This window comes from Manduca sexta, chromosome 3 (genome assembly GCF_014839805.1).
Source record: "Manduca sexta isolate Smith_Timp_Sample1 chromosome 3, JHU_Msex_v1.0, whole genome shotgun sequence".
NCBI classification, from domain to species: Eukaryota; Metazoa; Arthropoda; class Insecta; order Lepidoptera; family Sphingidae; genus Manduca; species Manduca sexta.
In genome coordinates, this window is record NC_051117.1 from 2947919 (window position 1) to 2961942 (window position 14024).

General features: G+C 31.1%; 2 protein-coding genes across 3 annotated transcripts in view; one reads left to right on the top strand and one right to left on the bottom strand.

Moving 5' to 3' along the window:
- LOC115441216 (lysine-specific demethylase 5B) overlaps positions 1–5706 on the bottom strand; it is a 32185-nt gene extending 26479 nt beyond the window's left edge. For both annotated transcript variants that reach the window (XM_030165905.2, XM_030165904.2), the window contains exons 1-2: positions 5289–5706; positions 174–251 (exon numbers count right to left, since the gene is read on the bottom strand). In XM_030165905.2, coding sequence (XP_030021765.1) covers positions 174–251; positions 5289–5495 — 285 coding nt within the window. In that variant the 5' untranslated portion in view covers positions 5496–5706. The remainder of the gene's footprint in view (positions 1–173; positions 252–5288) is intronic.
- Positions 5707–6806: 1100 nt separating this feature from the next.
- The window catches only part of LOC115441220 (calsyntenin-1), a 192835-nt gene continuing 185617 nt past the window's right edge, over positions 6807–14024 (top strand). The window contains exon 1 of the mRNA XM_037439400.1: positions 6807–7040. Within this exon, the coding sequence (XP_037295297.1) occupies positions 6956–7040 (85 nt within the window). The 5' untranslated portion in view covers positions 6807–6955. The remainder of the gene's footprint in view (positions 7041–14024) is intronic.

The following is a 14024-nucleotide window of genomic DNA, read 5'->3' on the forward strand; positions in this document are numbered from 1 at the left end:
CTTTTAGATGCAATCTAAATATTAATTATCAGTTTTATGGGAATTACTATTTTTGAGTGCGACAATGACAGCATAATAACCGCTGGTCACATCTTACATGCGCACCAGCGTCGGCGCCCTGTGCCTGAGCAATACTGGCACTGTTTTATTTACACCACTGAATATAACCGTACCTCTAATTCATTGAGCCGTTGTATCCTCGGCGTGAATCGCAGCCGGTCCACGTCGACCGCGAACGGAGGCTGCCAGTGCTGTAAAAAGAAATACATTACAACAATCGTAAAGGATATACAAATAAAGTTCAATTTTGTATGTATAGACTTGTCGATTGCGGTGGAATTTTGGTAATGATTGATGATTATTCCTGAAAATAGATCATGTTTGTATAAGTAATAAAAAGAAAACTCAGTCAATTAGAAATTAAAAATCTAAATAATATATCGAATGATTATGAAAAAAGGAAACCGGTAAATACGATACATAATTAAGCATTAAAAATGTGTATGTTATTTATTTGTATGTCGATAATGTCGCCCAACATAAATCGAAACGAGTACCTGTTACAAAGAGAAGGTTGGTGAAGATGTATGTTATTTAGAATTCAAAATTTCATCCTGTTTTTGTATTTTGGAATATTTAAAAAATCTGAAACTTGAAATAAATACAGCCTGTTCTTCTCTTGGCTGCTTTTCAAATTGAATGCAAGTTTATTTCGAGAAAAAATCAAAAACCACAAAAAAACGATACTCTACAACATGGATTCCTTTTCCAACCTTTTGGTTAGCTTAAGAATATCGATATTTGCATAACAGAGTGTCACAAGACAGAGCGGTGAATGTCGCGGGTCGCTGGATGCGCAGTGGGAGTCGTGTACTCATGCGACCCGGGCAGCACGGAGTGGACTCGTGGCTCCGAAGGTACAGATCGATAGGTAGTGGACACCTTCCGATCATTGATATGTTAACTACTAAATTATAATAACCATTTATTTTTATACACACACTTAAACAAAAAATAAGATTCACAATACTATAAAATCCGAAATATATGTATGAAAAAAAATAAATAAAGAATTTTGTTAAGAATAACATCCTAATATAAATTATGGGTTTTAGGGCTATTTCTTTTTGACTTCCACATCAGGCTAAACCTTCATTTTAGGAATCATGGATATTATAAACACATTTATTTCCTAGACTAGCTGAAAATGGTAAAGTACATTTAGATAACGGTTTAATTTATTAAAAGTTATTTTTTTAAATTTATAACAAAAATTTACTACAATCTTTTCCAAATATATTACTGGAGGGGGAGCATTAACTATAGTGCTGCTTCAGATAAATCTTTGTTTTGATGTGAAGGAATGTAGATCCAAAATGTATGCCCAAGCCAAATCATTGGTTTTTTTATTGATATTTATTATTACACATCAAACTTACTATTTCATAATAAACATCTGTTTTTTTTATTTTAAATAACATACCAGTATATTAAACATACAAAAAAACATTATTCTAAAATAATATTTTGCATTACATTCAAAATAATAAAAATAAAAAAAACATAATTTTTCACTACAATGTGTTTGGAATATAATATTATATTACTTACAACATCAATGATATAGATACAAATTGTGTTTTGAAAATAAAGTACCAATTTATTCATTATTCTTGGAAACAATGTAGTGAATTTGAGCCTTATTATATCTAAATCAAAGTGCATAATATTTAAATATAACTAAACTATTATGTCATTTTACCAATTCTCGTAAAAATTATAATGTATTATGTACTAATGACACAGTAGCAGTTAAATTATATATTGAGGAGAGAAAGAAATTCACATATCTTACTCATATCTGACTATTTGCTGTGAGATTATCCAATACATTAACATACCTAAAATAAGTATACAACACTAGTAATCTATTAAACACTATCTTAATAAATTATTTCACAAGTATGATTGACATTAAAAATATTTTTTTACATTTTATGGTCACAATAAAACTTTTTACTCCCTTTTTAAATATACAAATGAGCGAAAAAATGAACACACAGCTTCTCTTATGTGAAACAACATTTAATCATAATGAGGCAATGTAATACAAGTGTAACAATCTAAGCTATTACTATTCTACAATAATTGATACAATATCATTAACATGATTAGTCATGCACATTGTATTTTTACAAACATTTTCACTAACATAATCCACAAGAGTTGGAACCACTATTCAACGGGACAGGTGACCTATTTCCGAGTGTTATGTTTATAAAAATGCTTTAGTAATAAATAGGCACACATAAACAGTCGCAACATCATCCAAACTTTAAATTAAAAACCACTATGTGCCACAATACTGCACTACATATCAAATGAACTTTGTGTACCAAAAATATATTAAAACTTGGTAATTTATGATTTTTTGTCAATGTTTGCTATTTCATTGAAATCAATATTAAATTCATTGAGGTACTGGTCTACCTCTACACCTTTATGAATACATTTTATAATATGCTTGTACCACTTAATACGCATACTGAACACAATAAGGAAAATCAAGTTTCAATGAAAATAGTTTGTGACTATATTCATGTTTAAACAATAATCTTTAATATTATGATTGACAGTATGTCAATTTAAGCATTTTACACAACTTTTAAAAAGAAGATACAAGTTTGTTTGACTTATTTGTATTAAAATATTATATTTCATTCATGTGAAACCTTATAAAACATGATAAAATTGCATGCCTTATTATTTTTCTTTCATGCCATTCAACTTCAGTAGTCAATTCCAAAGCTCTATGTGTCATACAATTTTTACTACTTAATTAAGATCCATTTAGCTATATAGAACATAAAGTTAACAGATTATATATTTTTATAACATTAGGGATAGTGCAGTACTATATAAATGACAAAAGAAGTTTATTATTATCAATCTATAGCTTAGTATTGTGAGGATCAAATTAAATTTAGCTTTTTTCATCCCTTGTGTGGTATTGCACTAACCCTGACAATAAGGGATTCTAAGTCCATTATAAGGGTAAGTACTTCCTGTAACATTTAATAATGTTGTCATTCTTGTTGTGAATTATTATGGCTTAGTGCCAAAACCAGACATTTTTTACAGTTATAGATGAATTATCTTATCCGAAAATCATATTTTAAGTATTATAGTAAAATAAGCAACTCAATTATATATATTTTAAATCTGTTTTTACCATTGAGTGACCCATTTTGAAACATTATTAATGTGACAGTGTAATACTATTCTACAAAATTCTCTTAACATGTTTAATGCTTATAGATTTGAGTATTAACAATTCAGATAGTATTGTTACAAATAGCATTCACATAATAGTATTAACTGAATCTTCAAAAGGATAAGTGATCCAACTCTGAGTCTTATTTTTTTTTATGTTTTAGTTATTTTTATCATTTATTATTGATTGCCATTATCAAAACTATGTGCTAAACTATCTATTTGTTGGATAATATTGACCACAGAAACACTAATTAGTTGATTACAAGCCACAAAAAACATGTGCTGGATATCTAATGATGACATAAAATCTGTTGTGACTTTGAACTTCCTTCGATATTAATCAGATATTACTAAAACACGATTATGCAAGTCATAAATTGACAATTATTATTTGGAATGTCACAAATTCAGTTTTTTAAAAGGTTACAGATTTTATTAATGAAAACTAAATTAACCACTAGCACAATGAACTTTTAGAAACAGTTACCACTACATTATTTCTATAACAATAAAGTGTTTTTTGCAATAGACAAAAGGTTGTGTTTTCTGTATCGTCTGGTATTAGAATATGTAAGGAATATAGTAATAAATAACCTCCTATCAAATGTGACAGTTTACAGACATAATCTTGAGAGAAAATGGTTGCAAATGTAGGTGTTACACCTATACCTAGCTATTTGAGAATTTGCATATGTATTTAGCACGAGATTTCCTAATGTAAGTGTATATCTTTAATTTTTATATCCTTATTTTTTGTAATTTGGAATAAAGATATAAAATCGAAGCAGATTACAATGAACAAGGTATGCAGTATTTTTCTAGTCTCGTAAACTCAGCCTTATTTTTAGGACTAGAATATTATAAACCTTTCATAATCATTTATAATTAGTACAACAAACACTGTTTTAATAATAAAATCACTTTACCAATGAAATCACAAAACGAACATGTGTTTCATACATTCATAACCAACAAAATATACTAATATTGCATTTAACATTGAATTACAACCATATAAAAGTTTCTTATAGAATGTACTGTGTTAAACATTATATTGAACTTTGTTCATTGCACTGTTTGTATTAAAGTTTATAATACACCTCATGTGTGTTGTCCTGGCATCAATCCTTAGTACAACACTGACTGATTTGCATTCTAAATGTCCACATAAGTATATGCATGCAATGTACGAAGTTTACACATATATCTCAGGTACTTATGAGCCATTTTGTGAATGTTAGTGTACTGTTGCTACCTACTTGTGTTTGCTTGTCATAAGATCTGTTATGAAAGGTAGGCACAACTTGCAATACAGATGCAAAGAATAATGCAAGGAAATATGAACACTGTTATAAGAATATTAATACCTAATATTCAACTCAGCTAGAAATATATTTTACATCAAAAATAGTAAAAAAATATATAAATAGTGAACTATTATAACAAAGATAACTAACAAATGTTGCCCTACACTTATCCCACACTCAAATATAATGTAAATAGGTCTTGAATACCAATAATTCATCATCTTTCTTAACATACATTGTCCTCAAATGTTTCAAAATGTCACATAAATTAATGTAAAAGCTCAAATGGGGATTTAGAGTGAAAATCTCTAAACATTCACTTGTTACAGTGGACATAACAGTTAGTCACGGCAAAAAAGTCGCAGTGATTCTTTTTTTATCTAAAGTATCGTAAGCAGGAGGGCACAAGACAAAATGGCAACCAGCCTACCAATATACAATATGCAACTGCATTTTCTGCTAAATAAACACTATTTTTACCACTAATTGCCTCTCAGATGGCACCGTGACACGTATTATTGGGGACTAAATAGTAAAAACGGTATTTAGATAACGCTAAAACTGTGCAAGCAGAGGTAATATGGTTGCATCACACGTAAATCGCACGAGATTTTATGGTCACAAATTCGCTATGAATCAGCCAAAATGTGCTTTTGGACCTCCCTCGAGGTAAAATCGACGACCGAGACAAAGAAATGTACTCACCGCTGGTGGTTTTATCTTGCAAATGCCCGATTTCTCAGCGATAGGACGTATTTTGCTGATGTACGCCAGTGGGTCCAGGAACTCTTCTGGCGTAGGTTCGAAGACTGGAGCCTCCGGAGGCGGGGTGAACGTGAAATTATCAGGTTTCATGGGGGACGCCGAGTCCCCCATGCTAACTTCGACATTAGCCTCGTCACATTTTCCCATTTTCGAGAGACACTATGCAGTTCTCACAAAATGCAACTATAAATAACACTTAACCATCATCTAACGTTAAGGGATGAATAAAGCACGTCCACAAAGAAATAACAGCATCAGTAGTAGTCTTTCCATAAGGAATCTAAACGAGATAATAAATGAAATTATCACCAACAAATAACAGAGTTCACTCGCACGTCCGCCATGCGAAATTGAACTTTCGAAACTCTGGTGTTGCCAACAGGAAAAAAGCAGTGCGCATTTAGGAATAGGTAGTGCGTTTACGAAGATGCAATGCAATACGAAATTAATATTTTTACTTATAAAAGGACTGTGATATTATTTCAAAATATATATTTTTACATGCAGTAAAGAATATAAACAATTATGAAAGCAATTATGAAAAGAGTATATAAACAATTATGAAAAGAGTTAATGAAAACAATATTATATTAAAATTAATAACAAGCACAGTTATAAGGAAGTTACTATAAATTCTCGATAATCTTCAAAGTACGGCACGTGTATTTCGATTTAGATCATGAACAACATAGATAATACGATAATATTTTAATATAATTTCATTATGCTGTACTTCATATAAATAAAAACATGAACCTATATACTTATCAGATAAATATATAGTTCTCTTTAATTTAAATTAATTATAGCTTTGTTGATAAAGTATCGTTAGTAGTAAGTACTTTCATATAAAAGTAATAATGCAAAATTACGATGAAGTACTTTTGATATTATTTTTTTAAATGATATAATTACAAAAAAGCTAAGTACTACATTATTTGTACATTATTTTAAATGATCATTAAAATATAACTATGTGAGTATTACGTCTTGATTCTGCTGAAAATATTTTTAAGATGTCATTGTTCTAGCACAATCAATTCAAAATACAATAAGCAATTGTAAACATGTTAAGTGGTTAGTGTTGTGTTTAGTTCGAATTGAAAAATATAATATTTAGGTGCAACAAATTGTTTATATAATTATAACATTATTATCTCTTTGTTATGGAAATATAATCTTTATTTTATTAGTATAGGGTATTTACTTAAACATCCTATCAAATGCTATTATAATAAACGCCTTGCATAATTAGACATAACTACAAAACTAAAAGCAGTACGCTTTTACTTGTGAAGTTATATGTTTTAAAATAAATAAATATTTATTCTTTATTCCAAAACTAAAAATAAATCGTTATATAAAATGTTGTACATATTGATGATATTGATATCAGTATAACAGAAAATATTTTTAAAGTGTAGCTAGCTTTATAAACGAACTACCTTCAGTGCAATCGATGAACACATCCGTCATACGCCGCCATTTGCGAAAGACCGATCGCTGCCTGAGCAGCGCGAGTGTCATCGGGCTTGATTATGTCGAGTGTATAAATTGTGACTTTACGACAAAACCGTGAACTCAGTGCTGGAATATAATCAGTTATAATGATTGTGAGATTCTTAAGCGTTCTGTGCGTCGGAGTTTTGGTGGCTTCGGTGCACGGCGCTGAGGGAAACAACGACAATGAAGGTATATACATTTTACCTGTTCTTATTTATTTTGTTATCATTTACCTACACCTGTGGCTTTTTTTTATAGAAATATCTGAATTAAATGTGGGTCATATTTATTTATAAAACGATAAACTAGAGGTTTGACCTCAAAAATAGAACCAGTTTGAGATTTGTGGAGAGTTTTTTTTATTTAATTCTCAGTGACAATTTATATGGTTAATGTCGAGGAAGCGCTTTCATATTTTCTCTGATCGTTACGCTTTAGTTCGGGTCGAAGGTACGCGAGTGGGTGTTAGATAGTGGGACCGGCTTGACAAGTTGTGAGGCTCATGCACAGCACAATGCACACACACGCACACAGCCGAGCGCTCGTCTTGCTGATCCGATGTGGGCGTGAGCAGAATCTTATGTTTTTTGCGGACGTTTCATTCATTTTATTAGCACTATTCAATTGTTTTCGTAAGACAGTAGCTGGTACAAGAATTGGCTATCATTCCAGCCCGTTCCAGCCCAGCGATATTGGAGTTTTGATTTATATTTTTGTTACTTATAGAAACTTAGCTAACAGGAGTATATTTTAGTTGTGCGCCAATAATATAAAAAATATGTACTTACATAATATTAAAGTTTTTATTTCAGAATGAAACCAATCAAAATATTATAGTATGAAAATAATCCTCAGGATATTCAGAAAGAATGAAAAAGATAATGTGTAATCTTTTAAAAAGAACTTTGTTTAGTCTAGTTGATTTAATTAATGTTCACAGTAGAATAGATATTTTTTAATAAAATTTTTGTTATATCACACCTACTTTAAAATTGCTTAAATCTAGGTACCTACTGGGCACCATAGAAATTTCCAGGACCACACAACAAATCTCACCGAAAGCTCAAAAATATCTTACAAAGCATTGTTTCAATTATGACTCACACAACCAAACTATGTAAACAACTTTCATATAAAAAGTACTTGTTAATTGAACATGCATATTGATGTTAGATAAGGCTTTTAAAAACCAGAAAAAAATCAGATATGTATGTACCCTTTTTCACAAACAACAACCAAACTTGCTAGGGGCTAAGTGTGGAAACAGGAGCCTCTCAACATAGAACATAGGTACCCTTTGTGACATCTGTTATGACATCATGATTCTAATGTTATGTTTAGTCATGTTGCAAAAAATAATGTTTGAAACCACACAGCTAAATATAGTACCTTCTAGTGCTTTTATTGTATAGGATATATTTGTAGGTAAAAGGTGATTGTTAACTGGCTAAACTCGAGTGCAAAATTTTATTATTCATGACAAATTAAAAGTAAATTTAAATTTTCAATAAAAATGTTTTGATAAAACTGATTGAATAGGCATAGTAAAAACTAAAGGCCTGAAATAGAATTCATTTATTTTTTTATTATTCATATGGTTAGATTAAGTTGTTAACTTTCTCAGTAATAAGTAGATAATGCCCACTGCTGAGCCTGGGCCTCCTCTACTACTGAGAGTGTTTCTATCTCAGTATTCTTATGAAATATATTTTTTAAATTTTTATTGTTTTCAACAAATGTTTCAGTAAGATTAAGAACAATGAAACAGTAACAAAATATATTGCTTTGATTATGACAGAATTTACATTTAATTAAGCATTATTAAAATGAATAATGTGCTATTGTATATATTTGATTAATATATAAGAGAAGAGGTATGTATGTGTTTAATTATATTATTATGCATTTTCCCACATTTTAAATTTAATACCCACATAAAACCTCCTTTAATAAGTGTCTGTTCTTGAGTATAATTGGTAAATAGGGTGTTTCTATTTTAATGCAAGTTAATGAATCATTTGCAATACATATAAATAAGTAAAGAAAGATGTAATCAATATAGCTTCAGAAATAAATATTTTTGAATAGATAATACTTCAATAATTTTATCTTCCATTTTTAAATGAGGTTCAACTTACATTATAACATAATAAAGTCTAAAAAATTTAATGATAGTGTATTTAATGATTTAATTACATGCTAGCAAAATAAATTCATGTGCAATTGCCTTTTTTATATATTGATTCGCGCGTTTTTCTGCACGTAATTACGGTAACAATTATGTAATATGTGATGCTTTTATAGATATAAAACACAATTACATTCATTAAATATTCCAAATTAAAAATGAATATTTTCATACTAAGATAGGTCTTGGAAGAAAAACACTCTAATCCATCAGATCTGTAGGTACTGTTGAATGTATATAAAATGTAGAAAACAGATTTTATATCGTAATAAACACTAAGCAAGAAAGCTTTTCCAAAATATAAAATTTTATCTCTAGAAAATTCGGCAACATATAAGGACGCTGTCGAAGATAAATTTATACCAAAGTAACGCTGCACCACGGAGGTCCTAGAACAATGCGATATTCAACACACATTATCCTACCAAAATAAATTAAACATTCGATAGTTTCATTGACTCGAACATATGCATGAGTAAGGTGACCACGCGTCGTGTTTTAGACGGGATCGGTCGCGTCGCGTTGTTTAGTAAAGTTCCTACTTTATTGGACTAAGTTTTGGGTCTTTGTCTACATAAAAGTTATAAACCAATGTACTACTCTGTACTTAGCCATGCATATTGCATAGGCGTATGCATAAGTGATAAAGACAGTCAAATGTAAGTTGTTTATTTAGTTTCCGTAATATTATATCCAAAAACTTCGTATTTCATTGTTATTCAAATGTATATACAGCTATCCTCCATATTAATGGCAAGTCTGATGTTAGCTCCGAACGCAAGAGGTGATGCGGACATTGTTTAAAACAAAAAAAGTGTGATATAAGGTGCACATATCTGCATGTCGTCAAAAAGATTAAAGACAATTGAAAAATTGTCTTCAGTCGCTCTAAATCCTGGTCACATTACCCATGAGTCATACTTCTAGCGTCACAGACAACATTTAGATTCTAGACTTGCTCTTCCTTCGCCGTTTATGGCATTGCCGAATATTGCAAATGTGAGAATTAATATCACATTAGCATATAATTTGGCAGGTGTTTGAATATTCAGCTGTTATGCCCCGATGCCGTTTACGAGCTGGTTTTAATGGCGGTTTTATTTTAAGAGGAAATATTTAGGTATCCTGAGAGTAAATGGTTTAGGAACATGATCACAAAATGGTAAATGAAGTACGTACCTACTTACTAATGAAGTTACATCGCGTAAAACAAGACGTACAGGAATGAAAATTTACAAGTCTAGTAGAATTTTTAAAGTAGGTATCGAATATAATAATTTCAGTTACTATTGTATGGACGATAAGCTTGCTGTGAAAAAAGCGGAGGATTCTATTGCTGCCAACAAACTAATATTTTTTGTTAGCATCCACACAGATACACATTAGTGTGATTTTGTGCCAGTATATAGGGAAATTATTTGTATGTTTGTGAAACTATCACGCTTAAACCATTGAATGATCCTTGATTCGGAATAAACTTTTGATTTTACGAAAAAATGCAAATGTAAACGTGGTCTGTCCTACTCTCCAATAAATTAAATTTTATAACGACAATGATAGAAATTACATTAGCAATACCTTACATGATTTACTTACATTGATATGATCGATGGAATGTCGTTCGTATTTTCAATGTAAAGATGGAGCGGACGCGTCGGCGATTTGTTTCGCAGAAGGACCGCTTCGGGCATTCTAAATGAAACGCCTAAGGGCCTTTTTCCCTATTCGACGATGCGGTTAAATTGTTGGTGAAACTAAACAATGACGGTCTGGATTAGGGTATACTGGAAGGAGAGAGACAACTAGAAAAGGTTATTGGTATTTGAGTTTACAAATTGTTTGAAATCTACGGAGTTACTGATTCGAATTTTGCACGTTAGAAGCAATCCTAAATTGGATTATAGTTTGTAAAATTTGCTAAGAATGTAATCAATATCGTAATAACAATCTCGTGTCATATACTGCCCCATAGCCACCACGGACCTCCTTTATTACGAATAGACGGTTACCTAATTGTATGTGGTAGTTTCATTTCGTATGCTAAATTAATTTGTAAGTTATATCGTTTACTTTTTTGTTTTCACCTGTTTTTCATTTTAATTATCATGATCCGCTAAATTTGCAAAATTTGCTGAACATATTGTTTTAATATTTAGATTACTGCTAAAAACAAATAAAAATGACATCATACTCACTGCAGAAGGTGGCAACGTCCTCTGAGATGTTTGTTTAATAAATTCAGCGTGCATTGATAACATTCTCGTGATAAGAGAAATGGAATTTATCACATTATATTACCAAAAGGCAGAACCTATAATTCTTTAATAATAAACTTCACGCCGTTATTCCCAAAAGGATAGATAGAAGCGTAACTAGTGCATGATTCACCGAATATACTGATATTAAAATTACAATTACTTTCTAATGTCAGTTATTTAATTATGTCATTGACCAGGTGCAAATACATCGCTTTGAAGGTCTTTGTAGCCAGCGTAATTACTGGGCGTTGTGAGACTTAATGTATTAAGATGACCAAAAGGCAATGCTAGGGTCATATATGTAATTGAAAAATTCTGGAACATGTTGCTACAGCTTTGATCATTACATCATTGAGATTAGGTATTATCAGCCTGCTCGTCTTGGCATTCAGTTGTACAAGAAAGATGCGTTAAACCAAATATACAATACAATTTACCATGAATTATAAATACATCATTAAAACGAGGCTCAAAGCTGCTCACTCAATCTCCACTCTTTACTTTAAAGCCGACAGCTAATCTATAAGCCTTTTGATATCCTGTGTGTATATTTGGCAGGGACCATCAACATCAGACCATCCACTTGCTTGATTGCGTGTCTTACTATAAAGAAGTATTAGATATATTTCAAAATGTTCCATGTAATACAATCTTCGTCTCGTTCCCAGTTCTTGCACCTCAACATCCATAGGTCAGGAAATGGGTAGGTTTTTGCCGATTCGCTTTTCCTTTTACGTTCCTTATCGGCCCGTGATGCCTTTGTCCCTGATATTAGGCTCAGGATCGTTGGCAGTCTTATTGGACCTTTGATTTATTAGAACCATTGAATGTCAGATTTTGGAGATATATGAAATATTACATAGTTTTTCTGTTAGTCAGATCTATGAATAAGTTTACTACTCTTGAAGAATCGTAATAACTATGCTAAGACATAACTTTCAATTTTTGAGCTCTCAACGGGCGTCATAAAAATATGAATCGTCTAATTTATGAGCTAATTGTAGATTAACAACATTTAAATAATTTTTCAAATACACGAAGATGTTATTACATCAAAAATACCTTACCTATATTTGATGGTTGGTAATATGACGGAAATCGACGATATTTACACTGTCTAAACTCGTAATTTGCGTCAGTCGCGAAGCATTGTTAAATGTATCGTGTTTATGTATGATCTTTACATTACTTAATTTAGGTAGTATAAAATATGTAATGAGCAGGTCTGGGTAAATGATCTAGGAATCCACATTGATTTATACTATTGTGAATGCTGTATTTAAAGGCTGATGGACTGAGTGATACGTTTATTATGGCTGCAAGTTCTATTGTAAAATACAACATAGCTTCATTATTTGATTATTTCCCATTAGTTGTGGCTCGAAGTTACTGTATGTATTCTCTATAACAATGAGGATTCCACGCCAAACCTTGTGACGCACAATCAGCATACGTAAGATATGTAAAATGATCAGTTAAAGTAAATAATTAAGAAATCTTATCGTCATCCATGGGTAGTAAGTGATTACTTGTTGTGGAACCCCGGATAATTTACGAATTTTGAATTATTACAAGTTATTCAAAATTTTGATTGAAGGCAATATTATGTCCTTGGTCATAGTTAGACGCCATTGAATAAACAAGTTTTGTGTCAATTGTCGAGTCACGATAATTCAATTATCTACTGTAAGTAAGATAGATATAATCTTCTGTCCACATTAATATAGAGGTAAAGTAATTTTGTGGTAAACTCTGGAACTACTGAATGCCTTTTGAAAATCCTAATAATACGACGCTACAATATTCCCCAGACCTTACCTCATGCGCTATGTTTTATTTTTATTTTGATATCTATTTCTACATAGACCATCTAATTGTTTGCACCTGCTATCATAAGCTTCTGCTTTCTACGTAGTGCATTATATTTATTTGTACTACTATATATTAAACAAGTAAAAATACATTTATTACAGTTGACGCTGTTTTTAAGATAGTAATTGATTTCACTGTCACTTACCATAAAGAGACGCAATAATATAAAAATGACCCTTTTGTTTATTCGTCCTTACTCCATAAAAAAATTAAATGTCATTGGACGTCCGTACACGTCGATTCTCTAATTAACTCGTACGTAATAACCATTTTAGAAGTCTATTTGCATAACAATGTTATCTTTTATCGTTAATCTCGTGTTTTTAAATTTATCACCTTGACTTGTTGCGAAGATATCTATATGAGACTGCTCGTTTAGTTTACCCGGACATGTCCATTATTACCTCGGAATTATCAGGCGGTATTTATATTTTACATATAAAAGAAATAAATTTGTTTTTATTATTATATTATATGGGAGGATACAAAAAGAATCATCAAAATCGGTTCACCCAATCAAAAGTTCTGAGGTAACAAACATAAAAAGATGTTTTTTTAAGTCGTTTTAAAATAAATGAGTTTTGCTGCATACTAACTTAAAATCCGTAGTACGGACGTTTTGTCCTGCTTTAGTGTTCTTGATGGTGATCCTACAATGTCCCCGATAAGACAAACGTATTAAAATTGTTGGGATGTCGTGGATCGCGGCACCATTCCTAGTGCCTTTCTAAATGCTTAGCTCAACCTTTCATAAGAATTCCATTGGATTCTTTAGTCATGGTATCTTACTTCGTTAGACCGCCATTATCAATAAAGTATCCCGATCGCTTTTTCGATCTATCTCAAACATTTACA